Source organism: Ischnura elegans, chromosome 1 (assembly GCF_921293095.1).
Source record: "Ischnura elegans chromosome 1, ioIscEleg1.1, whole genome shotgun sequence".
NCBI classification, from domain to species: Eukaryota; Metazoa; Arthropoda; class Insecta; order Odonata; family Coenagrionidae; genus Ischnura; species Ischnura elegans.
The window spans coordinates 77,250,975-77,278,601 of record NC_060246.1 but is presented as its reverse complement, the minus strand read 5'-3'; the positions used below and the strand labels follow the sequence as shown (position 1 = coordinate 77,278,601).

At 37.0% G+C, this 27,627-nt stretch overlaps 1 protein-coding gene across 1 annotated transcript in view; it reads left to right on the top strand.

Moving 5' to 3' along the window:
- Window positions 1-27,627, top strand: part of LOC124163717 (mucin-5AC-like) — a 375,511-nt gene that overhangs the window by 5,953 nt on the left and 341,931 nt on the right. The window contains exon 2 of the mRNA XM_046540790.1: window positions 1,991-2,155. Coding sequence (XP_046396746.1) covers window positions 1,991-2,155 — 165 coding nt within the window. The remainder of the gene's footprint in view (window positions 1-1,990; window positions 2,156-27,627) is intronic.

Sequence of the window (27,627 nt, the reverse complement as noted above, 5' to 3'; positions counted from 1 at the left end):
TCAAAAATAATTATTTAAAGTTAAAAACAATCTCCGGGCTTAGTCAATTCGCATTTTAGTAAGAAAATAAATTTTTAATTTCAACACTATCTGTGGTAAAATATTTGCTTTCAGATGCCGAAACTTGGTCGGGAAAAATTCGTTCTTCACTTTTTACCTCATAAAATGCATTATGAAATGTTGGAATTTTCAATCTCAACTATATTACGGAGGAATTGAGGATCATACGAACTGGATAAGGTTATCTTGAAGGTCTTCTTATTGCAAGTTCTTTTAATAAATTAGTGAAAAGAACTGATATTTTCGTCGGAATATTTGGCCATGATTTCTCAGGGATAGAATTTTGTAATGTAGCTTATTTATCGATAATTATTTAGAAAACTTTACTAACTAAATTCTATTGAAATAATTTTTAACTTTCAAATCAAAAATTAAAAACAAATAAATACTTTATCTTAGCAACCATAATAGGCAACGCAAAGATTTCTATTACATCTAATATGTTTTTAATGAACCATAAAAATGTTGCCAATTTCATGCATGAAACAGTAAAAAATATGAATGAATAAATGAATAATATGATTATGTGACATTTGAGGCAACTGCTCATGCATTTAAATACAATCTGTTAAGTAATGAAGCTAAAAAAAGTTGGTTACAGAAATGGCATTAGTTTTCTAACGACAAGAATATTTGTTTTGGGTATTGTTTACCGTTTTCTAAAACAGTTTCTTATTTAAATTTGGTTCAGCTTCAACTCTAAATCACTGAGTCGGATCTCTAAACTTGGATGTCTGATTGCTGATAAATTCTACTGTACAAGGAAAATTTGTTACTGCCGAGGTAAGCTTTTCACTTCGCCTTTTGTAAGAGTTGATACCAGCTGAGTGAACTTTAATTGGATGATTAGGGTTAACAGATAATCAAAGAAAGTCATCAATTTCATCTCCATATAAAAAAAGGTGATAAGCTATCGCTGTTTCGTACTCTAAAGAATAATCTCTTGTGAAGTGGACGAGATTTTGAGATAAGTGATTCCGAGGAATTTCATGGATATAATTGCTTTTTTTTGGATTCCATTGATTCCGAAAACAACTAATAATAATTCGACCCCTAAAAACTGTATGAACTTGGTGGATATCATTTGGTAAATTTAACCCGTGTTTGTGTCGGATAAGTTCTATCAGATATAACCGAAAAAACTTTTTATTCTTTGACCCCAAAGTAATGTTCAGGTGTATTGTATTTCCCTGTTTACTCCATTCATAATTATTTGATATGCATAATAAATGTATTAATGACCTAGAATGAAATCACTACTATATCATTAGTCTCCACTATCACTCAGTGATTTGACCCAAAACAAGGTTGGTTTGGTAAGGTGAGGGTAGAGTCCACCCTAGACTAGGCCACAAGCGGTCACGCCTTCAGAGTAGAGGGGCCAGTTTCTTTCCCTAGGCCACCTCGCATTTTGACGTTTTTCGATTTTGGATGTTCGAAGGCTTCATCTGGGATTGATTGAACTTATTTAGGCATTGATTAAACGTATTGATCGATCAAATTTTATTCTTCTTGTCTTGAGCGTTAACTAATAAAAGTTTTATTTTTTCATCAAGACTGTAGAATGGCTGTATATCATCACTTAATACTTGATCTTTTTACAGATAAACGATGCAGGTTATTTCTTAATAATGTTTGGTTAACTGTTAAACATTAAATTTAGAAAGAATAGTTCACAACAGTTTTCATTATTTCCATTTAATCAGTCACAAATTGTCTAAAAAAATCGAAGGTATGAATAAATCCCAGAAAAATCGGTCGAGAAATAATGGCTTTATTGTTTAGTAAAACAAAGATGGACACAACCAGCAGGAAAAAGAAAGTGGTGAAGATAATTAGAAAGTAAACAACAGTCACCACCAATTTATAAAAACTATTTCTTTGAAAATTCATTTATCTATACCCAGTTTTTTACTCTTTTTTATGGCAGACATTGATGAGCTTGGGGAGATGGTTGCTACGCTAGAAGAGAACGTCAACTACGCGGGAAGCCTATTGGTTCGACAGCTGAAGAAACGCGACACCCTGATCTCGAAGAGGGACCGCCACTGCGACCTCATCACGGCTATCTTGCAGGCGGTTTCCGAGAAAAGGAGTGAGTAGCACACACTAATGAATACTTCCGTTTTCGCCTCCCCCCTCGCGCCCTCAACTTCCAGCTCATTATGAAACTCCTTTCCATTTATCTTCCTGTCGCATTTTCCCGCGTCGGCACCGAGCGCCCTTATGAATTGATTCAATCCTCCTATTAACGCTGAACTGTGGTAGGAATTGCTGAAATTTTCAACCTGCAAACCAACTGTCTTCGGTCAAAATCCGTAAGTTGCTTATTCTGCGCCGAAGGAGTTATCAAAAATCCTTGCCACTGATCGAAAAAATAACCGTCGCACAGCTTGTTAGTCGTTAGTTTTTCGAAGTCGAAAAACGAGTTCGGGCGTGATTTTGTAAATTTGGTCATGTTTTACCCTCTGTATCTTAGCAACGGATGGGATCTATGAAAAAAGACATTGTTTCATGATCATCAATTATTTGTGAGCATATACACCAAGTTGGAAGTCTCTGCCCAAAAAAAGCAATTTTGGAATTTTATCCTTCTTTTTCTGATTTCGGACAACTGTGCGATGTATCATTTTCATAAAATAACCTACGCATTACTGAGATGTTTACTGTGACACAATTCCACGGAGATCGAAGAAAAGGCATTGATTCTGATTGAATTATTACAAAAATAAAGTAGCAATAAATAATAGGATGAAAGGAAACAGAGAAAGGAATCGAAATCAAAATTTTTGTCAGGGTATCACAGAATTCCGTTTCATCTGGTATTTTCACATATTTTTTCCTGATATTTTTTACCCAAATGCAGGCAAATCACGTTGCTGGTAACAGCATTTTTCTGTTCAGCTGCTTCTCATCATTACCAGGATTTGGTCTTACACTCGGAGAGAAAGTAAGTAAAAGCCTTCAATGTATCTGCGCAGTAATCAAAAGCCGGGGCAAAAATTGAAAGCAGCTATGTAAATAGGAAATGGATTGCATTGCATGCTTAGTATAGATTTCCCTGAAATTCTGATAGTTCTTCGTCTTCATGAGCATCATATTAAATGGAAATAAAGTTTGTAACGATGTAAACAACATGACAGTAAACTTTGTCGTCGAAGGCAGCCCATCAGATCCATCACATCCGTGGTTCGATTTCAAACCCTGGCGTTTCAATATTGGTCACTTGCCCAGAATCCGAAAATCGCTCCGGTTCATGGTTAAACTAGGGTTCTAAAAGCGTTCCCGCGGTTAAAAAATAATACTAATAATGTATCACGAGGAACGCGGTAAGTTTTCCCAGGAATTGCATCCATCGTTGCCCTTTTTGGCACCATTGGCATTAAGCTAATTGAGTGTTATCCATACCAGCAGAGCCAACGAGTCATAAGAACCAATGGTATCCAGACAAATCTTAGGCACCTGCCGTCATGCTCTTTCACCAATGCGGGCGATTACCAATTAAACGTCAATAGACGGAAGCGTGATAATTGGAGTGGCGAAAACGTTTAGTTCCCTTCGAGGCAGCTATTTGTGCTTCTAATTATTACTGGAAAAACTTATCACAAAAAGCTATATCTGTCTTTTAAACTAATGCTTTTACATTAATAATATCTTGCTTTAATCAAAAGCGTATATGTGGTAGAAACTGGCTCACTCTCTAAGTACAATGCTTGAAGTAGGTAATGAATAAAAAGATTTTGGCATGGCACATTCAGTTGGGGTACTAGATTATTTCATATACATTGCATATGCTTTAGTATTGCTCTACGGTCGGGTGAATATCCCATTAATGATAGCATGATGTTAAAAATGATCAATACAATGAATAGAAGCATAATCTAATTGAAATTGATAGACTGACAAATATCAATGAATTGCGAAAATGTTTGGATTACTAAGATATAAAAATCCCTTGAATAAAGTTAATAACTATATAGTGCTTCTTCTTCAACGAATACCCCTCAAATTAATGCATTTCACGCGAAGTGATGAATATTATTTCGACAGACTTTACGAAAGAATATTTTCCAATCCGAGGTTTTTGTTGAACTATTGTTCATTTTGATTGGAAGACATGCATGCGTTCTTGAATTTCAGAAATTTCTTTCTCTTAAGACGTGCCAGCAGAATGGCCTACATAACAATTTAGCTTTGAAACGGAATTCCGTACCGTATTGAAAAATCGACATGTTGAGAAGGATAGCGCAGGTAATTGACCTTTCAAAGTCATCACTCGGCCCACACCATCAAAGACGGGTAACGCCCCTTCAATAGCCCAATGCGATGAATATATGAGATCCATTATATTCTTAGGAGGCATATGAAAATTTCTAAGATGCCTTCAAAAATCGTAAAAATTAGCTTAACGTCGGCAACGTAGCTTTAACTTGACAACTGGCATCTGTAAAATAGTCTTTCAAAATGTTTATAATTTGCAGCCTCAAATTTTTTTTCCTCGCAGTGCTGCGAACTTTTGCGGGGACTGTGCAAATTATGGCGTAAATTCACGATCATTATACATTTTTGAGGGGACGAAAAAACTTTGAAAAATAAAAAGAAAAAAGAATTTGATGCTTGATTCTCCGGCCACAGATAGATCGATAATGCAAATGCTTAGATAGACGAATAAACGGACGAGAAATTTTGAAAATAAATATTATAAAACTGGGTAAATAAGTTCTGAGGCAAAGGTAGGTACTGTTTATCTATACTATTCGCAAAGATGAAACGTAAGTCATGATTAAGGAATAAGTAAATAGGAAATTGATTGCAGCAAAAGTACATATCTGGCGAGGGTAAGAGAAGGAAATAGTTTTATAAAAAAAAGAATTTTTTTATTACGAAGCATTTTATTGGAGAAAGAATGTCCTGGAAACGCGATGTAGTTTCTCTTGTCATTCTGTCACATCGTTTTATTTTCTCATCCAGAGAGGGCAATTTATCTTCGATCAAATTTGGAATTCAGGTTCAAATCTCACGTGAAAAATGTTTTCATTGCCGTGATTGAGTATCTGGAGTCATCAAATCTGTTACATATACGTGAAAAATTAATATAAAAACAATTTAATTGATTTCCTTTCTATTAATGGCCAGGAGATGTCATCTTTTGCGCTCGAACAATGTTTGCGCTTATCTCCATTACTTGCGTGGAAATATTTCTCATTGCCATTTGTGCTAATATATTTTTTATTTAAGTATTGTAAAGCTCAGGTGAATTCAGGAAGATTTATTACCATATACAAATAAAATGGCTAATTCTTTTTTTAATATTTATAATGGTTATCTTAATTTGTCATGGCATAAAGTCAAATTTCTTAGGAGAGGTGTCGTGGAACATAACTAATGATAATGATAAACGAAAGTATCGTATTGTTCACAATTAATAAACCGAGTACTAGACGTGTTTCAATTGTTATATAACCATCCTTATGTACTAATAGAAACTAACAGATACTAATAGGAACTAACAGGTTCAAATCTCACGTGACAATTGAAACACGTGTAGTACTCTGTTAATAAATTGTGGCCAATACGATATCTTCGATTATCGTCATAATTGTGATGGAATATTGTACTTCTACTCTAAGTAGCTATTTATTAATTTAAAAAGTATTATAACGCGCTGAAAAAGACTAAATGAGAGCATAAATAGAATTTTGCGTTTATTGATGTGTCAAGCATACGAGAAATGAGACCAAGCCCATGAATTTCAATTGAAAACATGATTGCCCAGCAACTACTTCGTTACAGACCATGATTGAAGTTATGAACTCATTTCTGCTGCTCATGTTTGCGGTACTTCAGTTTATTTGGGTGGATAGTGGTTGAAAGGAAGTATCAAATAACGTCAACTATTTTCCTCTCCCATTTCCGTGCAGGTGCTAAGAGTTACGATGCTTCGCTATTTATGCATGATAACCATTCAAGGAATAAAAAAAATCAGGTTTAGGGCCATACTTTAGTGCCGGGCATTAAGGTGAGGAGAATGCTACAATATAGTAGTTGGACGGTGGCAGCACGTGACGTCAGCCCACTTTAACCTTTCATTTCCATGAAAGGATTTTTCGTTTACAATAGCTCTAAAACACGGATATCTGTTAAACTAGGACTCTTCCATGTTAGGCAGTTCATTTAATAGCCCCAATAGCATTTAGAATTCACATTTATTATTGGTGAGTATTGAATAAGAATGCCATTATTGGGACCAAATTAGAATCTTGAAAGCATTTAATTTCCCAAATTTGAATTGAATCGCGTCACCGATCAGTGGAAACGTTCCTTGCCACATCGACCCTTTCCCGTCCTGGTCTTCCGCCTCTAAGCCATCCACTGTGGTCTAGGTTAAGCTCCCAGGTGTTGCAGATGGGCGAATCTCCCAGCATCCCCATTCCACCTACCTGCCGTATCCGGCTAAAACGACTCCATGGAGAAAATACTGAATGCTTTAGAAACGACGACTAAGGACTGAAACGGGCTTCGGTAGTGACATAGAGATAACACAAGGCCTCAAGCATAGCTTATGTCACAAATATTAAAATAGAGGATCCTCTAGTCGTCCACTAAATAGGTTTTCACCCACCGTGCATTTAAAGTTTACAAAAGTGGCCGCTTGCGTCGCTAAGGGCAGAGCGATCCAAATTTCTGGGGAAATACGCCATAAGTAAGAATCATTTCTTGGAGTATTCTACCTATGTAGGTATGTTTGCATGGGGTATATGGGTAGAATTCTGCCAGTCTCCCCTCCATTCACGGACTTACTCTATACTTAGTATATACTTTATACTCTATATCTCTTACCTCTTCAATCCATAATGAGGCTTTGGGTTCTATCTTTCATTCTATCTAAAAATCCTATTCTCTTCCTTCCTGTCCCTCGTTTACCCAACATTCAACCCCCTAACATTTTTTTCAACATCCAATCCCCGCTGATTACTCGCTCCATCCATACCTTCTGTCGCCGTCGTGTCTCATCAAGAAGATGTATCTACTCACCTACCATGTTCAGCACTTCGTCGTTCCTCCTCCTCTACATCCATTTCACCTTCTCTAATCTTCTCTATACCCCCATCTCGAAGGCCTTCGGTTTTTTCTCGTCCTTCTTCCTGAGGGCTCATATTTCCACACCGTAAAGCTTAGCACATCCAGATAAGACTCATCACTAATCTTTTCTTTAAAATCTTACATAATGATCCTCTCATAAGCTCCTTTCTGTTCATGAACACCACCTTTGCTAACGCAATTCTTTCCCTGATTTCCTCACTATTGTATCCATTTTCCTATAATGTGCGGCCCAAGTAGTTCATTTGCTTTTCCTGCTCAAGTTTTTGCCCACTAACATTTTGTCTTCGGCTTCACATTCTTAGCTCGCGATGTCTTATAGGTAAAATCGCAAATCTTTATTCTTATTATGATATTTCTCATTCCATCACTCAACTCTCGTCTAACGCATCCACTACAGCCTGAGGCCCTCGCTGAATGGCTAATCAACGCCTGATCATCCGCGTTGTGATCAACCTTGTGTTTATTATAAATAACTTTTTTTTAATGAGTTATTACTGACAAGGAGAGAGAACGAACTTCTCCTCCTCTCTCAAATTTAGTACATATGACATCTTCTTTCACACTCGTCTTGCTCCCTTGTTCAGAAGGTCAATGTAGTTCAGCCATGAAATATATAGATATTTGAAATATTTAGTCGGCTACTTGAGAATAAACCGAAGGGATAGTGACATTAAGTAGTTATATTTATTGCTGTACAGCTGTCTAATGAAGGAAATTGATATTTTGGCATCATTATAAATATTACCATTGGGTACAAATTATATCCTAGGACTTCCGTCCTCTTTCCTAATACCCTATTTCCTTCATCCATCGAAGAGGGAACTCCATTTAGAGGTTAATTGATAGGCTTCTAAATCCTTTTGTTCAGTCGGAGGTGTTGGTTGGAGAGGAATAGGGCAGTGTTGTGAGAAGTAGATCCTTAATGAGGGTATCCCTTCTATCTAAAGTCGGCCGATCTCTCTCATGCGTGGTTAATTGAGTGCTTTCGAGAAACACTTCCCGTGTGGCCCTCACTAACCTCCCCATCCGACCGTAACCCCTGAATGCCTCTATATTTCCTACAACAAAACCCCTCGTATTGTTGTTTATCTCGAGAATGGACCGCGGGATGCGGATAATTCGCAGTAATCACCCAACTTAGCCGTGGAATTAGGAACTTTCCCTCCATGTATGTAAACTCCCCTTCTTAATTAACAGTTGAATGTTTCATTGAGCGTTCTTCTTTTCTTGTAACCTGTGCCATCTGATAGAAACCAATATTGTCTTGTGAAATATGATTTGACACTTTCCCGGCGAATAATGCGGGTAAACTCTTATCGGGATTCCCACCTGGTTAATTTATCCAAGCCAGCGTTTCAAGCTCTGACTACAGGCTCATCCTCAGGGCTGCTGAATGTTTGTGGTTGCTAAGTCTCATTGTTACAATAAATTAGTTAATTAAAATATTAAAAAATATAAAAAACTAAAATGTATTATGCCAGTTCTTTTATCGCACACAATGTTCAGCAGCAGAGCCAGAGGATGAGCCTGGAGTCGGAGCTTGAAACGTTAGCTATTGTGGATAAATTAACCCGGTGGGAATCCCGAGAAGAGTTTACCCACAATATTGTCTTGTTGGGGTGTCACCTTTACCATTATATTGAAGTGTCTTGTTGGACTCCATTGTTGCGGGATGCGTTATGGTCACCTTCCCTGAGATAGCAGGTTCGATTCTCACCTTAATATTTGCACTAACGATCAAAAAATTTTCCCAACAAATAGAGTGGCGCTATCGGTGAAAAATTTGGCTTTCTATCTCGTGGTATATTACCCAGAGACAACTGCTCCTTGTCGCGACAACTGAGATTTAACGTAGAAGTGCGCGTAAATTCTAGCGGTAGGATCATGTAATCAAGTTAATCGACTTAACAAATGTCGTTTAAGAAGAAGCCATTTTTTGCCACCAAATTACTCCCTCCGGTATCTGGGTTTTCGATTAGATTGTTCACGTAGCGCGGCAACATAGCAACAAGGGCAATGTATTACTTTCTACTCAAAGTGTGGGGTACAGAGAAGAATTGCGTCCTCTTTTTCACATTCTACTTAAATTTTATTTTTTACATGATTTTTCTTAAGCAATTGGCGTTAGTGATCATAAGACTTTACGGTGTGAGAATTTAGATCTTCATGAGTGTGACCTTGGAATAATAAACAGCAATAGAAGAGATAAAAAATTGTCCTCAAAGAATATGTGGCGTCAAAAACGTTTCCTCACCAATGGACATTTTTGAGGAAACGTTTTTGACCCGTTGTGCAGTCGATTCGCGAAAAGTTGGCAGATGACGTCACTCGAAAGGGGAAATACGTGGAGGAGAAGGAAACTATGGAGTGTCTGCTTGCTGTAAGTTACAGGATCGCCGTTTGATCGCGTATGATCCGCGTATGACATCCCTCTCAGTAAGCGCTGCTTCCCCTATTTTCTGAGATGGACCAGGCCCACCTGCGCTGTAGGCAACTGAGTGTCGGCCAACTTCCCGCGAGTGAAAAACACATCTCACATAGGCTTGTTTTCTATGTGTTTTTTTACGTGCCATTGATGATGACGGAAGAGCGTTGGAAAAGGTTTGGACCTATTAGTAAATTGCGTGGATGGTTGTCCACATTTACTGGCATTTAGTAACTAGTTAATTACTGCATTTAGCAATTAACGTTGTACTCAGTCACGCGTGTAGATGTAAGGAGTACAATTGGCATAAAAAAAGTCAATCGTTGAAGACGAGTTTCGAGCCCGAACATCCAATGTGGCAGCAATTTCTTGCTTGCTTCTAAGCTAATCCTTTCACTCTGTTGTGTCTTGATTGGTCTGAGGGATGAGAATAATTTGAAGAAATTTCCTATCTCAGCAAGAGAAGTAGAATTTATTCATAAGAAAATCGTGCTGAAAGTATTTCCTACCTAGTTATTGGTGTTCAAATTTTCTCTTGAAAATTTGCTGTTTTTTGCTTCCGTGCATCATTACTCATCCGCGCTTGACACATATACTCATAAATTGCTTCACGCGCGCTATTTTAAATTTATAAAAACCCTCTTCTGCAGTCAACCTAGGTACCTCTTTTGATCTCCTTTCCTCTTACGTTACTGAGGCTATTTCATAAATCTGCTTCAAACCTCATAGAACCATTGGATATGGCGAAAGGGCTCAGATATGGCGAGTTGCATAACAGAGGACCGTAGACATAGTAATAGTGCATCAGGAAGGGAATTCCTGTTGCTGTCAAAGTAAGAGGTTACTAACAGGAAATAGTTGAGAAGAGAAACATTGGAGAATTTAAGTGAAATCGAGTTGAAGGAAAACCTATCTTAACTGATACATTACCCTTTCGTTATAAATCAACAATTCAAATACATTAAAATAGGACTTGTAGCTTAAATTTTATTTTCTGAATTCAATAATAGTTATCTAAATGTCTTCAAAACGCACATTGTAAAGTTTATATACCTAATAATTGCCAAAAATTTCCCATCGCAACATTTGAATATCTATATCTAAAACTTTTACTGCCTGTTAGCAAGAATTAGATTCATAGTCGATGAAAGCTATTTTATTTATTTTTTTACCGTGTCGTTTCTGTCAAATACTAGAATTTATCTCTCTTTATTGGAAAAGCTCTCGGCAGGACTGATGCAGATAAGACAACTGTATAGATAAGACGGCATATTGGTGAATGCGATGTCGCAGAAAAAAATCATCTGAGTTAAAATCACAGTCTATGCAATGTAATTAACGGAAGAAGTAAAATGAAAAAAATATAAGGTGAATGATAATGGAAATGAAGTCTCAATTAAGGTGGAAAAGTCGTACGATGCATGAACTAAAAGCGTGATGAAGATCGATGCACGAGTTGGTGCCATTCAGTTTGAGAGAGCATTAAGGTAACCATGGGGGAAATATCCAATTACAAGGTTCGTGGAGAAGCATCAAAGATTGATGTGACCTTCATGAAAGTAGGAAGTTACTGAAGAGCGAAGTAAAGTGCTGATGAGACAGAAGACAGACGTTTGGGTATTCCTTTACGGATGAAGAGTTGAAAGGTGCACTGTAACGAACACAGAAATACGTGGGCGTGATTATTTGAAGGTCAGTTGTATCTCTTCTTCCACCCACTCTCACATGATCTGATGTATTACAGATTAATGGGACAAACAGAATGACGCCAATGTAATCATGTTGGTAATGTTTGGTGAGTTTTCCCTCAACCTTTGAAACATAACCAACAATAAAGTGAGAATTTGAGGTTATAATAATGTGAGAGTAGTGGTTAAGATTTTGTTTTGCCTTTAAATAAAAATATATCATTCTTTGGAGCTGCTTAAATTGTGAATTCCTTTCTTTCACAATTATTTTCATTTAGAAAGAGTGATTATAATTTTCCTCAAGTGTATCATTGTGTTTCAATCTCATTTTGTAATGCTAATTCTCACCAAATGCGGCATATGTACAGCAGGAATGAAGCACAAAAACTAGTGATTAAAAATAAGTCACATACGGGTGTATGTTACACTATTCCCTTGAAAAAGTGACCAGCAGTCGGTCGCGAAACGTCGGGGCTATCTCCATCACGACACGCGGCATACACCCGTATGTGACTTGTTTTTAATCATCATGAGCCGCGAAAGCTTCAATCAAGAAACACAAAAACTAGCTTCATCCTTTTTCTTTCCTTTCCAGCATGAGCCAAGCGCCGGGCTCCTTCACATTGAACAAAAAACGAATTTCGACTCCAGGAACTTGAGAATGCAATCGGTCGTATTTTGTCGTAATTTCTTTATGTAATAATTTTTTTATAGAATAAACCATTGTATTGAAATTTTCAGGGTTTATGGCATAGACTTTTCCAGCATATACCTCTGTTTTATTTTGTTAAAGTATTCTTCCGGTATTTTTCCGATCACCGCATCCCGTATACCTTCCCAACTTGGACTTCCCTCTTCCATCTCAATAAGTCCTATTCCCTTTCATTCTATCTTCAAGTCCTATTCTCTACCTTCCCCAACCTTGCTTACCCGACATTTCCCTCTAACACTGTTTTCATCATTCCCTCCTATCGTGTTCATTTGTAAATTTCTTTAGTCTTCACCGTATCTCACCTAGAAGCTGCCTCCCTTTCACCATGTCCAGTATTTAAACTTTCCTCCTCCGCACCGTCAACTTTACCTTCTCCATTCTTCTCTTTACTCACACCTTGAAGGCCTGCAGTCATTTGTCTTCTTCCTTACTGAGGTCCCATGTTTCCACACCGTAAAGCACTACACTCCAAGCCTTTACCTTGAATTCTGACATAACAATCCTCTCATCATCTCTTTCCTATTCATGGACTCCTTCGCGGCATAACCAGCATAAAAAGTATACCTCTGAGTGAATACTGACTTAAAATCGCTTTTATTTATTTTTCTGCTTTTTATTTGTGGTACCTGTAAATGTAGACAACAAATAAACGTCTTTAAAATTGAGAAATCAGAGCTTGGGCTCTCAAGATTACGCAACACTTCCACTCAACCGGACGTATTCTTTTTTATCTTTTAAATCAGTCGTACATCTTTTTCGGCTATTAGACTCTGAAAAATAACGCTATCATCTTGAAATTTTCAGAAAATATTGCGAAATGCTTTTAAAAATTCAATTATATTTTGAATAAAAAATGTTACCTCCCCTCAATTACTGAGGTAAAATTTTAAAATTTATGGTGCAGGTAAATCCTGGCAAGGATTTAGTTTTACCATCGTCATCAGTCAACAATCCTAAGATTGTTAGAGGCAGCTGTCCATTTCGCTCTCCTAGCCTTTTCATAGCGACGTATTTCTTCTCTTGTACATCCTTAATAACCTGTCCTATGCAAAAAATTCGAAGCCGTCCCTCACCCTTCTTCCCTTCCCCCTGTCTTTTTACGATTGTTTTCATAAGACCATCATGCCTCATTATTCAGCCAGCTAAGTTGTCCCATCTTATCCTAGATATGTTTAGAAGACTTCTCTTTTCTCCCACTCTTCTTAACCTCCTCCTCAGTACTTACTTGGTCGATCCATTTTTAATTCATAACTTTTAGTAGCAGCACATTTCAAATCCTTCCACTCTCAACTTCTCTGCTGCTATTCCACAAAAATTTAAAGATGATTAGCGTCACTTTAAACGAGTAATAAGACATGATAAAAGACAGGCCAAGTTATAGAGAGGCATACTTTTAACAAACAAGTGCATCAGGAAAAGATACCGACCAGGAGGAGTACTGAGTGCTCTAAGGATAGCACTTCTCCCTGATACCGGAAAATCAGTCGAGTGAACTAAGTACTAAACTTCTTCTTTCTTATTAGTATGAGACTGCAAACTTGTCTACGGAAGTTTTGATGTTGTGCTCGCTTGTAAATTTGACCTTTATTGGCGAAGCGGCAAATGAGAGAAAAATCGATATTAAGCCGTACTTTAAGGCTTTTAAGTGTACACTCGGAGCGTCGTCAATGAAATCACGGCCTTCCGCTGGGCAAACTTTGTGGTAACTGAAAACTTCGCCCATTTCGCACCGACGCAACGTAGAGGCCCCTCGGTAATTGACATCTGAGAAATTCCATCGACTGCAAAGCTTTCGACTCGGCGATGGCGGCCACGTGTGTTCCTGACACTCGACCTTTCTTCGGAAGCGTCTGTTTTGGGTCACTGCCTGTAGTGGACAGAATTGGAGCTCTCTAAGGGGCTTTGTTGTTCAGTAGAGAACATGAGGAATCAGGTGGAGGAGTGAACTGAATAGAATTTAATCCGACAGCCGAGTCATTGCCGTGTGTGAGACATGAATAAAAAAGTAATAAGTAGACAGCTAAAAAAATCGCATCTCCCCCTAATTTCAAATATTGATTGATGGAAAACAAATAATTGATAGCAAACAAATTACTTCAAAATTAAATCAAAAAGTTTTTAATGATTATGTAGTTACAATCCGAAGAGTTGTTAACACATTAATGTTTTAATATTTCAATTATTTTTTAACTTTATCTGAAATAGAAGCAATAGGCCATTTACATCACCGGTTTTCGAGGTTCTGTACTCTAAGAACCTAGGGTGGCATGTACACACTCACAAAAAATGCAGTAAATTTCATTCTTCTAAAAGATTCCGGTTCGTGAGGAATTTGAATGAAAATACTACATAAAAACATAGAGGGCAAAGAAATACTTCAAAACTCTCGCATGAGTTTGACGATTTTACAGCTTGGGTGTCAAAATTACTATCCCTGTGACCACCCCTATTGCACCAACATCCATGCTAACGATTTTCCTTGATATTATTATGAAACCATTATTTCTAAAAAAAAAATATTGAGTCTGGAGATAATTCATAGCACATCAGGCATCTTGCGCTTTTTTCACTCACTTGGTACGAGGACCAATAACTTTCTTGGGTGTATCTTTGAGTGTCAGTCTTGTTTTAGGTGTTAATGGATTCCAAATATGTACGGGTTGACGGTGCCGGGAATGAATTACGTAACGCAGAACTCGGCCTCTGTTGCGAGGGAAGGCAGTTAAGAGAGGTGGCGATGAGTGCGTCCGTTGCTGGCAGGAAGAATGATGAGCACAAAGGCACCCAAGTGGTCTCCCACTTTTGAAGTGCGGCAAGAAGAGGACTGAGGAGCAGAAATACGCCCCGTGACTCGCAAACACACCATTGACCACCCATCAGAAGAGTCTTCCCACTTTCCAGAAGGACAAACTAGAGCTTCCTTTTCTTTGCGGGTGTTTTTCTCCATTCTCTTCGCCTAGTACTCGATCATGGTGGCACAAGTGGTCATAAAAAAGAAGGCACAAGAGTGTTGGTCGTGACACGATCATTGCTTTTTGAAAGTGCCGATAATTTGTCTCCTTCGAGCCACACTGAAGTTGTTGAAAGAAAAGTTAGTTTGCAACTTCGTTCAAGTTAATAGTTGGTGATTTTCTTCTGACAAAATATTGAGGTATCAAAGATTTTTCATGAGGAGTCTCATGAGGAGCTTTTACGGGATCATTAGCGTCATACGCCTCGTGAGTCGTACGGTGTAGGGCCAATCCGAGTCAACCTCCTCAAAATCATGACGTAATTAGGCTCCTACGGTGAAAGTCTAAAGTCTTATCGAAGTGTTATCAGTAGTCCGGGTTCATATTTTACGTATATGATCGAAGATTTGTACAGTAAGATAAAAATAATGAATAGAGAGGGCAACGATTGGTTAGTCTTTAGGTTGGAAAATTTAATTTTGGTTAACAGTTTGAATCATTTGGATTTACAATGCATGATTTTGTGGATGAAAAGATAAATATATTTTGGGCTGCAATTTTTATGCAGCGGCTAGTTAAATATACTGGAAACCATGGAAAGTTCTATTGTTCTACTTTATGTATCTGACTTCGCTGGTAGCTACTCAAACTGCTCCGTCTAGTATGCTCGATTTAAAGTTTTCATTGCATCAAGCATTCTTCTCATTGTTTAGGTTAATTTACTCATCAATTATGATATTGTTAACACTTGTATCTTTTATACACTGTATAAAATTTTTCCTCCCAGAAATTATTCTCTGAAGATGCCCAAATAACATGTGAGGCACTATTCTGAATGAATCGAGGTACATGCATGTTGCTGTATTTATTAAACTGATTGTGAGTGTATTTAATATCATACTTCACCGGTGCATGCTATTTTTGCTTATATCTGCTCTAATCCAGAGATGCTTCTCAGAGAAATTAAATTTCATGACTTTTCGTTTTAAAAAAGTGAAAATTTTCTACTAAATCGCAATTATTGTGGCAGCTATATATTTCACCACTCTACAGCACAAAATAACACTTGGTATGAACATTTCCTGAATAGAGCTGCAAATATGTACATTTTTTATGCTACTTAAAAGCGACATTGGGTTATAATGGGTTAGTAAAATCTGCCTTCGAGGGCAAATTACACGTTGAACAACGAAAGTGTTGCCAGTTGATATTTGGTCTTTTTTATCTTCAAATATTTTTTTTACCAAAAACGTTTCAAGTACAAGATAAAAGGAGAGATATTTATCAATGAGCAAGTTTGACGCATTACTCTTGCACTATTCTTTTCCCAGAAATTTCCACCCAGCTGATACCAAAATATGAAGTGGGATAGACTCATACCCAGACATGGCTTAGTACGTGCTTCTGGATCTTGTAGACGCTAATTTGACTTAGGTTCCTGCATGACGAATTGTTACTTGAACGGAGACATTTATTTAAAATGCTATTTTAATTGCACGACAACTTATGCATCGTGCAAGGAAAATAATTTTTTTTCATCTAGGAAGAATACTTTTTCCGCCTCAAATTGGGGACAAGTTTTGGTGTTTAAGCTGTCTAGTGTCTACCGCCCTGGGGTTATGGCTATAGTAGTTTTTCCTATTCATTTACAAGTATTATCGTGCTCCCTTATTTTTTTTAATTTCACAAAGGTTTCAAATATAAATAGCTATGGGGCATTCTTATTTAAAATTTAATTTAAACTGCTTTTCTGCTATAACTAATGATTTCAGGCTTAACTTTGTGAAACCTTTCCATAATGGGAAATGAAACAATAAACCTCAAGGTGTGACCATGTTACGAAACTCGGGTCGTGCTTTTTACATATGTTTATATTCAGTGAACCTTACTAAGTTTATTCTTTGATTTTCTGTTTCATCATAAAGGTTTCGATTGAAAGGTAATCACAGGAAAGAGATGGTGGTGCGAATATGGAGCATTGAAATGGCTTAGCGCATTGCCTCATCACTCATTGCCCGTTGACGAAAAGGCAGTGGATGTCGGAGGACCGAAGGAGGATGAGGACTGGCTAGAGGGATGTAACATCTCGCGACTCGTCGCGACGCGATTCTCATGTACCTAAACGGCGCGAAAATCGAAAGATGAATGACAGAAGCGGATGAGTGGGAGAGGGTTCGAACATGCGTAAGTGATTGGACGTTGATGGATGCTAGAATTGATGGGAGACGAAATGAGATCGTTATCGAGGCAATTTGTGAAAAAGTTCCGAAAAGCCGTAAGATCGCAACTACTTCACACGGATTAACTTCTCACCCACGCAGTGTGTGAACTTTGTAACCAATCGCAGAGGATCACTTCGAAAGCAGATGATAAATTTCATTGTTGATTTACAAAGATTTTGTGAGTTATGCCCTTCATTAATGTGCTTGCGTACACTTCACCGTAGTGATATTTAGCCCAAGCATCAGCTCGCACTACTGACTTCATGTGCTTCCCATTTGTAAATAACATTTTTCATCTTTTTGAAGAGCTATTTCCCATTATTAGACTACTTCTTCTTATAATGGGCAAATATTTAATAAAATTTACCTCGTTTCCTTCATTCTAATATTCTAATTTACTTTATCGATTCCAACCGATATAGTGACATATATTTACATGCTTTAATGACACCTCATGGTAGCTGATATGCTATGTGACTGGCCTGGGTCAAGCTCATAATAAAAAAGCTTTCATTTAATAAACAGTTGCGATCAATAGTTTGCTTTAACAACGAAAATTTGATAACCTAAGCTTTATACCTTTCCAAAATATAATTTCCAAATAGTTACGGTTTTCCGACAGTGGAGAATTGCTTGCTGTTGGCTGAACTTCGTAAAAAAGTTTTTGACTCACGATGACGATTGGTTGAAATTAGCCCTATTAAGTCGTTTTCGGGTAATATACGAATTTTTTAGATTACAGGCACTAATGGGAGCTAATTTTGAGTCCGAATTTGTCTTTACACTTAACGCTGCAATCAGTCACATTGATCCGCTTTTATTTAGGGCTATGTTTTAGGAAAATATTAATAGAGTGGAAACTTTGCTGCTAAACCTGACTGAGGGAAAATTGATTGCTCTTTGGTAGACACAAAAACAACGTATTCACTGATTGCGTTAATACTTATTCATTCGAAGACAGATACGTGAAGGAATTGTGATATTGGGGCTGAAAAGCAGATTTATGATTATAATACATGGGTAAACGTGAGCAATAGCTAATTCGATGAATTGAAAGAAAGGACAAGGAAAAAATTTCGCCAAATGCTCTGTGTTATTTTTAATCCGTGATTTGGAATTTAAATGGACTGATATGCATATAAACTTTATTCTTTATTATTTATTTCCTTCTTAATGTCAGTTTATATAACTTTATGTTAACCTATGAGTAATAAAATATAATCCATATGTTAAATTATGAAAGAGCTATTTTAGACACGTGAGACTCGGACCGGATTTTCATGCTGGTCATTTGTGTTATAAATTAAATCTCCATCCCATATCAATGAATGTTCTTCCCTTCAATTGTTGTTTTCCGGACCAGCATGTCCCCATGTAATGTCACCAGTCTGGTTACTTCGACATTATTGCAGATTTTCCAGCATTTTCATTTTTTCTCTCTTCACTCATAATTTATTCTGCCGAAGCATTTGATTTTAATCATTGTTCATTAATTCTTCATCCATCATTTAGAATGCTTACGACTTTGACTCCTCTGCTTCTGTCGTGACCTCACTACCAGTGACGAGAATGCTACATATAAAATTTCCAATGAATGTTTTCCTTGATTGGTATTTATTCTACCGTTTGGGATATCCTGCGTTGGATTCTTGCAATTATGTGTTATTATCATCTTCACTCTTTAGTATCATTAAAAAACGTCACTCACTTCGAGGGAAATCTGTGTCAGATGGCAGACTTCATGTCAATCAAAATGAGTAGGTACATCATCGCCATCGAAAACCACCCTCGCTTTGATAATTATCAGGCTTATAGGACGCAATTCATTTCGAAATAGCACCCTGTTGTAAGAACATTGACATATCGCTAGGAAGCAAATATTATTGAAAAGTTTACTTGATATCATTTGAATTGATTCATGGTTTTGAGAGTAATAATTTAGAGAGAGAGATAGAATTTCCTAACGTTTAAACGCCTGGTAATGCACGAACTGCAATTGAAATACGTGCTTCATGTTATCAGGTAACTTTCCATGAGGAAAAATGGTAGAAAGCCAAAATTTTCTAATTCAGAGTTCATGCTGTCATAAATAAGTAGGTACCTTTATTTTCATATTTATTCATATTCGCATATTTAACCGGCTACGTGACTCTTGACACCGGATAGATAAAAAAAAGATATATCCAACATCATATGTGATATCTCATTGGTTGTGTGGTTTGGGATCAATTTCTATGAAGTTTGTGAATCAAAATCTAGCACATACAATTTAGTTATCTAAAACCAACCGCGTGAAGCTAATTTCAATAAAAGGATTGCATGAACAAAATCCATTAAATCGATAAGAAGGTCTCAGAGTTATTATTTTTCGGGTCGGTACACTAGACGCAGCGCAATTCTAGTTCTTGACGCTACATCGGTTATCTTCCCAATTACATAACCGAGGCTGCATTCAGTTGATAATCCTACGTGTATAAATTATCCAGGAGTGGGCGTAAGTGGCAGGTAACCGAGCACTTACGTCGAGTTGCAGAACCCCTTGGCCGGTGATTCTAATGGCAACTGTGTTGAGATTCACCAAGCTAGTTATGGTCGAGATGTTTAAGCTAGATTCGTCATGTTGCTCGGTTACATACAGTTGTGGCTCCATTGCAGTCTTATCTCACTTGCATTGATATCCTTGATTGTCCAAAACAGGAAATGGCTGACACTATGTACCTGCAGTAAACTTCAATGGGAATTAACGGGCCTTGATAGCGTTATAGTCTGCAAGGTGACCTCAAAGAAAAAGTGATATTCACAGAAAGGTAGTTCCATTATCGGTCCTATCTTGGCAACATATGTAAACCCAATACAATTTTGGTTCTTTCAACTATATTTCACCTCCAAAAATTGTTCCGCACGGTATATATTTACAACTACGGTAATTTAAAGAGATTTATTAGCGCATTAACAGGCCAAGCTGCTGTCGTATATGTTTTAGTAACGCTCTCTTGGTGAATGCAAGGTTCAATTGTATTTATTCTTCAAGCAAAACATCTTTCACCTACACTTGAACCGCTATTAAGATTGAACTGGATCTACCAGTCTCCTTATGATACTTAGCAAAGTAAGTTTCAAAAGCATAACCTTTCTCCTTGCAGGTTTTAAATTATGTAAAGGTGAGGAGATTATTTGATTTTACTGCAAATTTAATCCATAAAGGTAAAATAATCACGCAGATTGCGATACAGACCGGAAGCTCTAACTAGTTCATGGAAAAAAGTTTTTTTTTTCCTTTTTGACTTGGTAGCGACCGCGAAATAGTCAGTGGCGAACCTTCATGAATTCTGCCATAAAAACCCTGAGTAATAAAATGAATCACTCGAATGAAATTAGATACTCCCCACTGCCCTGTTCAAAGTGAATAATTTTTCCACTATCGAATTTTTATGCTTCAATGCACTTTGGTGGATCTATAAAGTATACCCTTTACTAGACCACGGCTGATTTTGAAATGAGTCCACGTATGCTTGAAGTACTTAGCAAACCTTTCACGCGAGTTCTATACTCATGTCTGGCATGAAAAAAACCATGGAACGTTAAATTTTTTCAAACGTTATCGAGTGGAAAATTTAAAATTTCTTAGGAAATAAAATTAATATGCAAGGGTTACTAAATAGTATCGAATAGGAAAATTCGGGGGTGAGAAACTCCATAGAGTTGCAGGATGTGTGACTTTATTATAAAATTTTTCAACCTGAAGGCCTTGTTTCCAGGAATTTAAGTTTTTCTTTGTACAATTTTATAGAACTTGAATTAAATGGACACCAATTTGGATACACTTACACAATTTAATGTTACTTACACGTTGTTCGTCCTGGCACAAGACGACTCTGCGGGAAATTCAAAATTTGGATACATTTGATATAAAAAAGTAAATGTAAGTAGTTCATATGAATCAATTTTATGCTGTTGAATACAGTTTCGAAATTTCAAGAAATATTTTACTGGATTACAATGCATTAATGTAAATGAAATGTGCATGTAATGATGTGCATTGATCTTGACAGCTCTTCTCTCAACGACAGTTATTTATTAAAATGCGTGCACATAAAAGCATATTTATAATTTACTGTAAATTTTATATGTTGCCACGTTACTATGAATTCACTTTATTGCCTGTTCGTTTTCCAGCATGGGTAAAATTTCCCCACTTAAATTTGCACACTTTCCGATTAGCTATTGACATCAAATTTTCAGTACATTTCAGAACCAGATGAAAATTTATTTTTTAAATATTCCTAGGACTTCAGAGGCAGTATTAACAAAAATTTTCGACAGTTAAATCGAATGTAATTGCTCAGACGAAGCGCATGTGTGAAAAATGTAATACTTCGCAGCTGTGCAAGGTGTTAAATGTCGCGACGGATTATGCCTCAGACTACATATCAGAAGATTTTAACTTCGAGTCCTGGTACGGTTGTTACTTATTCCTTACACTCATAATGTTTTCTTTATACGTTGGCTTTGTTCGTCTTTCATCGTTCTGGGGTTTGCTGTTTCGCACTATTTTGCGTTTTAGAAGTTTTTTTCTAGCTATAAAGGCCTCAATCTAATAAAATAAAATAAAGAAAATATTAATAAAAAAATATGCCACAATTTATCCAGAAATAACGTTATTTCTTTAATTAAATTTATGAAAATATTACTTTAAACTAAAAAGTTAGTTGAAAAACATACATTTTTATTAAAAGGAGAAAATAAAATACCTTTCCTTGGCCTAAGCTCAACGCTTAATTTAAAAAAATAAATGGATGTATGTTCAAAGCCAAAAATGCGCAAATACGTTTTACATTTGACGCTGAAATTATATAAATTCAACACCATATAAATGAGATTTTTGATGTGGTATTGTAACGAATGTTTTCAGAAAAGATTTGATTTAAGAGGTTAAAGTTGATGAGCATCATTTTTAAAGTTTTGAGCATATGGCTTTTTGTCTGCAAAATTTATGCGTCGAACCTTGGCCTAAGACAGGGTGGTTTATTTTCTTCTTTTTAGTTCGAACAAAAACATAGGTTTTTGAATTAACTTTTTGATATATTGTACATATTTGTAATATTTATTTTCACTGTTATGTTTTATTCTCGTTATTTTTCAATAGGAATGTGTGCTTTCTCTGCATGTTTTACGTGTCCTATATAGAAATTTTGTACGTTTGTCAATTGGGAACCGACGCCTGTTCGGTTAGATTCATTCCCGGCGTCGGATTTGCGCGGACGATAAGTACACACGTCGTTCAATCTGCTTCGACTCTTAGTGGGCGCCGATAAGGTGGTGCAAATCCTGGCATTCTCGCTGCTGCTCCCCGTCAATATTCTCCTATCTTGCCCTCTCACTCTCCACCCAACCCTTCCCCAGCCAGCGGATAAAAAAAAGTTCTAGCCGCCCACGGTGATCAGAAATATCCCTATACCATTACATCGCATCCACCATGTTGACTTCCTACTATTCCGTCGAATGTACTTCAAATTATATCCACTCCAATTAGCATTTGGAGAAAATGTAAAGGTATTAGTTATTGCGTCTTAAGTGAGGAATAGCGAGGCAACCATTTTGGTCGGAAAAATCTCTCTGCTCCAAAAAAAAAGACAACAATTATTTCGCAAAAATTATCTTGATACAAAAAAAAACAAAAACGGTTCATTATTCTGTAACATAAATTTGTATCCCACATGAAAAGCATATTTGATATTTTTAATATGAAAATTATTAACCATGTATAAGTTCGCTTGAACTTAACATGGTTACTATTAGAGATCGCTGCCTCGATTGCGTCAAATTATGAGCATTTATAACAAATAAAAATGACTACAAAATTTCTGGAGTTGTATGTATAATTTTATTAAATTAACACGAGATTTCATGAAAAATACAACCATTGAAGCGTAATTATTGTGAGAATTAAGTGCCTTCGTTCAATGAACATTTTTTTTCGGAAGGCGAAAACGCATTACGTACAAAACGTTAGATTGTAAATTAACTGAATCTCTACCCGAGAGGAAAGGACTTCAGCTTAACAGGTATGGCCGGGAGCAGAGAATAGGACACTGGACCGTAATTACATCCCTCTCAAGTACAGCTGGCAAATGTAAGCCCTTTTAGAGTCTCATCAAACGTGGGGTGTTCTTGCCTCGCAGGTGCTCTTCAATTGTAGCGTTTGTAGGACATGCTTGCCGTGTCTGCCCTATATCCTCCATGCCTCTCTCTCTGCATGTCCATTGTCCTCCATATTCATTTTAACCCCTTACTCATGACACCTAAGACCATTTTACCGCATGGTTTTCCTGGTGTGGCAAGAGTCCTGAGAGATGCCAGAGGTTCACCGGTGAGCTTGAAGGTTTGAAGGATGCAGATACTTTAGTCGACGGATGTTCCACAGGGCCCCGAAGACCTATTTTTTTTACTTCTGTCAGCTTATGAATTTTGTTTGTCGCTCACAACGAATAAGTGAGTTGTTTTCATGATTTTAAGCGAGTTGATTTCATGATTTCATGCTTCATTCATTTTATGTTTAAATGTACACTATGATTTTGTACAAGTAAATTGTTCTTGTTCTTAGAGGATATGTCATTGAGCAATACATGAATATCTATCTATGGTTGATCTTGGTCGCGTTTGGGAACTTCATATTTTTTGCACAAACCTCGGGTAGTGCCTTTTCTTTTTCTTTAAAAATGCTCATTAAAACTGAATCCACTACTCACAGAGCAATCAAAACGAGAACATAGGAAGGGCATAGGTAGACGTAAATTGATCACTCTCTTATCAAAAAAGTAACCATAACATATCAACATGTTCCATACTGATTCACCTTCAACAGTTCTCCGCCACTGGTAAATCTGCGAAGGAATTTTCATATTTGTGAGATGGAAAAATCTATTTTAAATCCTTTAAATACTCTTTTAGCGCTTGCTTTGGAGGGATCTTGGAAATTTATTAGAATGAAGTTTAGAGCGTTATAATTAACGTTGAATTCCTTAACATCCAAATATTCACAAACTATCGTCAGCATCACGAAATGCCTTCTCCCCTTCATCCCGGCTGTGTTCGCTTTCTATCCCCATTATCCTTGAATTCCTATTCCCCCGAACGTAATCATCATCGACCCCACCACCTTCTACTCTTCTGATTGCCACTTCAACGTAACAGGCCGTCTACCATATAATTTTTCGTGGTATCACTCAAACAACAAAAAAATCTCTTCCCATTCTTTATTGACGCCCTTATCTGATGTTCCTCTCCATTGGTGACGTCCTTCATTCTCATCATTATCTTCATTTCCCCAATTTCTTCCAATCAAAGACTAAATGGCCGACGCAAAGCCAGAACTATCATCTGCTTTCTCCATCTCTGTATTTCAGAGGCCAAAATGGTTCGGTTTATTTATGTGAGCGGACTATCAATTAGTATGACTTCATGTAAATAACCTTTCAGACCACAGCATAAGCAACTATTCACTTGGCCATCAAGGTTTGCAATAATATCAAATGTGAAAAATTTATCGTAATTCCCGCTTCTTTGATTGAAGATAATAGCTAAAGGTTGTTATTCTGCATCATAAGGCTTGTTGGAGTATCGAACCAGGATCTCTATATTTCCTGGGTATGGTACGAGATACATCTCCATTTTTTTAAAGGAGTTTAAATTGAATAAGAGATTGTAGGTGAATAACTTCATGACGATTTTTGGTGCCTAAATCATTGAGTAAATGTCGGCTGATATTCTCTTTCTTATTTGATTTGCATCTTCTAGGCCTTAGGGGCAATGAAAATTTTCCATTTGAGTTTTTGGATGAAATATTTGGCATACAGTATGCTATGAAAATTCATACCAGAAAACTTATTTTCAGCGTCCTTCAAGCCTTTTTTTATCATGTGATTCGTGTGCTCTCGTACCATTCTCTCAATCAAAAACAGTAAAGCAACAGTATCCTTTGCTTATAAACCTTCTCTTCATTTTCTAAATCGTCGGATTCCAGGGTTTCGTCTGATGGTTTGTTATTTTTCTTGGCTGGTAATTTTCTTATCACATGATTATTTTCATTTGCGCTCTTAATATCTTCTCAGTTGCCGCTGAAGCGGCAATTCTTTCTTGTCGAGGTTGACATGAGCTCGCCCGAGAATGCTCGCCTACCGTTGAGTATTTCCATTGAAATAATCTAACGTATTTCCTATCTTTATACTCATATGCGCAGTTGTGACTTGCGTTGACCATGCCTCCCATAACAGAACGAGCGAAACATTAACCAATGGTGAAGGCTCTGCTCAAGTAAGTACGTTGTCTGAGGTGAACAGTATTTAATGGATATTTACATAACCGAAACGTTATTTTGCAATTTTCATTCCACCAGCTCTTGATCAGCAATCTGAGGAGCTAGATAACTTTAAATAGAATCCCTCTCCCCTGCGACGTCCAATATTACTGTCCTCTAAATAAGAAAAGAAAACTTCTCTCCTTAGGCCCTACAAAACACAACACAAAGTTTTACCACAAATGTGATTGGGGAGAGAATATTCCATGCATTTTTATATGTTTTTAATGCGGCCACATCTCGACGGGTAACTTTCGCTCATGAAAATGTGTGAAATGATTCGTATTTTACGAAAGCTGATATGAGACAGGTTACATATTTGTCTCAAGCTCACTCTTAAAAACTCATAACCGTTCACACTGTGGCCTGATTGACACTTGAGGTACTTCATAGTGTACCTGAAGGGAGAACGCCACGGATGTTCAAATGACTTAGGTTGTAGGAGGGAGTGAATTTATAAGTCTGCTTACACAGAATATCTTTAATCCATCAGCTATAGAGGTCATTGGAGCACGATTTAAATTTTATACCTCGAGGAACCCTCTAAATAACTTTTACCTTATTTTTCCATATTAGTAGGCAAGAGGATCTTATAAAATTAAATGCCATGGATTTCTTTAATTCACAGAAAAGTTTGAAATGTAAAAAACACGTATTCTCTGATTATTGGAAAACCGAGAAACCTCAGTTCCCGTCGATGAGAGGAACGAGTCTGGCTCTGAGGAAGTGACAGTGGCCACCTGCGCGCCTCACACGCTGTCGCAGCTGGCTTCAGTCGTTGCGTTAGTAACACGCCGCCGATCCCCTACCGTCCCCAGAGAGGTGCTACGTGGCCTTATCCGACCGATCCATTTCTACTTACTGTTTCTGGAGAAAGCCAATCCAATGATAAATAATTTTACTCTGATGGTGACCTGTCTTTTCTTAAGATCAATATTTTGCCCTTTCAGACCATCCCTTTAATAACAATTGTAGTATCAACTTAACCAACAGGTACCCAGTGTTATCAAAGTTTTCTACTAGTTATAATAATAATAATAATAATAATAATAATACGTCTTTATTGGGCGAGATTGGGACTAGAAAGTCCCATCTTCCATCTAACCAAGTTATGGCAGGTTTACAATGGTCATTTAACTAAAATTCCCGGTCTGTGGTCCTAACCAAATTAAATTAGTCCATTTGCACATATTCTCTTTCATTTTGTATTCTCATATCTATTAACTACGCAGGAGTCGATTCCACTTATTTCCGATTCCGATTCATACTTTTCGATTCTTATTCTTACTAACAGGTGGATATTTCTTTCTCAGTAGCATTGCTGTCATTAAAATTTAGGAATTGAATGGAATATAATAATAAAGACATTTTAATGGCCCAATTTATAAATTAATTAAAAATAGCGAATTCGTATCTATTATAGAAATATATCCTCTGATTTAATAAAATAATTAACACTTTAACTGTTTCAGGCATAAATTTTTAACTTAATAGTGCATGATGGCTTAGGTATGTGGTGGCCGTTTCGCCCCAAGCTTACAGACAATTTTTCAAAATATTTACCTTCCTGGAATCGATGGAACCCGAATCGACTTAAGGCAATCGATTCTCGATTCAGATTCTATGCCTAAGAATTGGTGAAATCGAGAATCGAAATTTGGGGTCGACTCTTCCCTTATATTAATCCTATTCCCTAATAAGCCTTTCCTGCATGCCTAACATTCCTCCCTCAAACACGGTATTTTAACAATGCCTCCCCGCCCAATATTAGATCCATCTAGGTACCCTCTTTCTCCTCCGAATTCCCTCTAGTTTTCTCTCCTCAACCACCATGTCTAACTCCCTCTTTTCATTTTCTCTCTGTCCTCATCGCCTCCTTAATTCTCATCCATAATTACATGATTAAAGCCTCCTGTCTTTTCTCATCTCTTCAGCTCTACTCAGGGCTCATATTTCCGCTGCGCAAGGCGCTTCACTGCACACCAGTTTCTTTATGAAACTTTTCTTTACGTTTACCTCGTTAGCTCTTTACCGTTCATAAAATCTCTTTTTTCTAACATTTTGGATGTGATAAAATTTACATTCTAGGCTATTTGTAAATGGAATAGA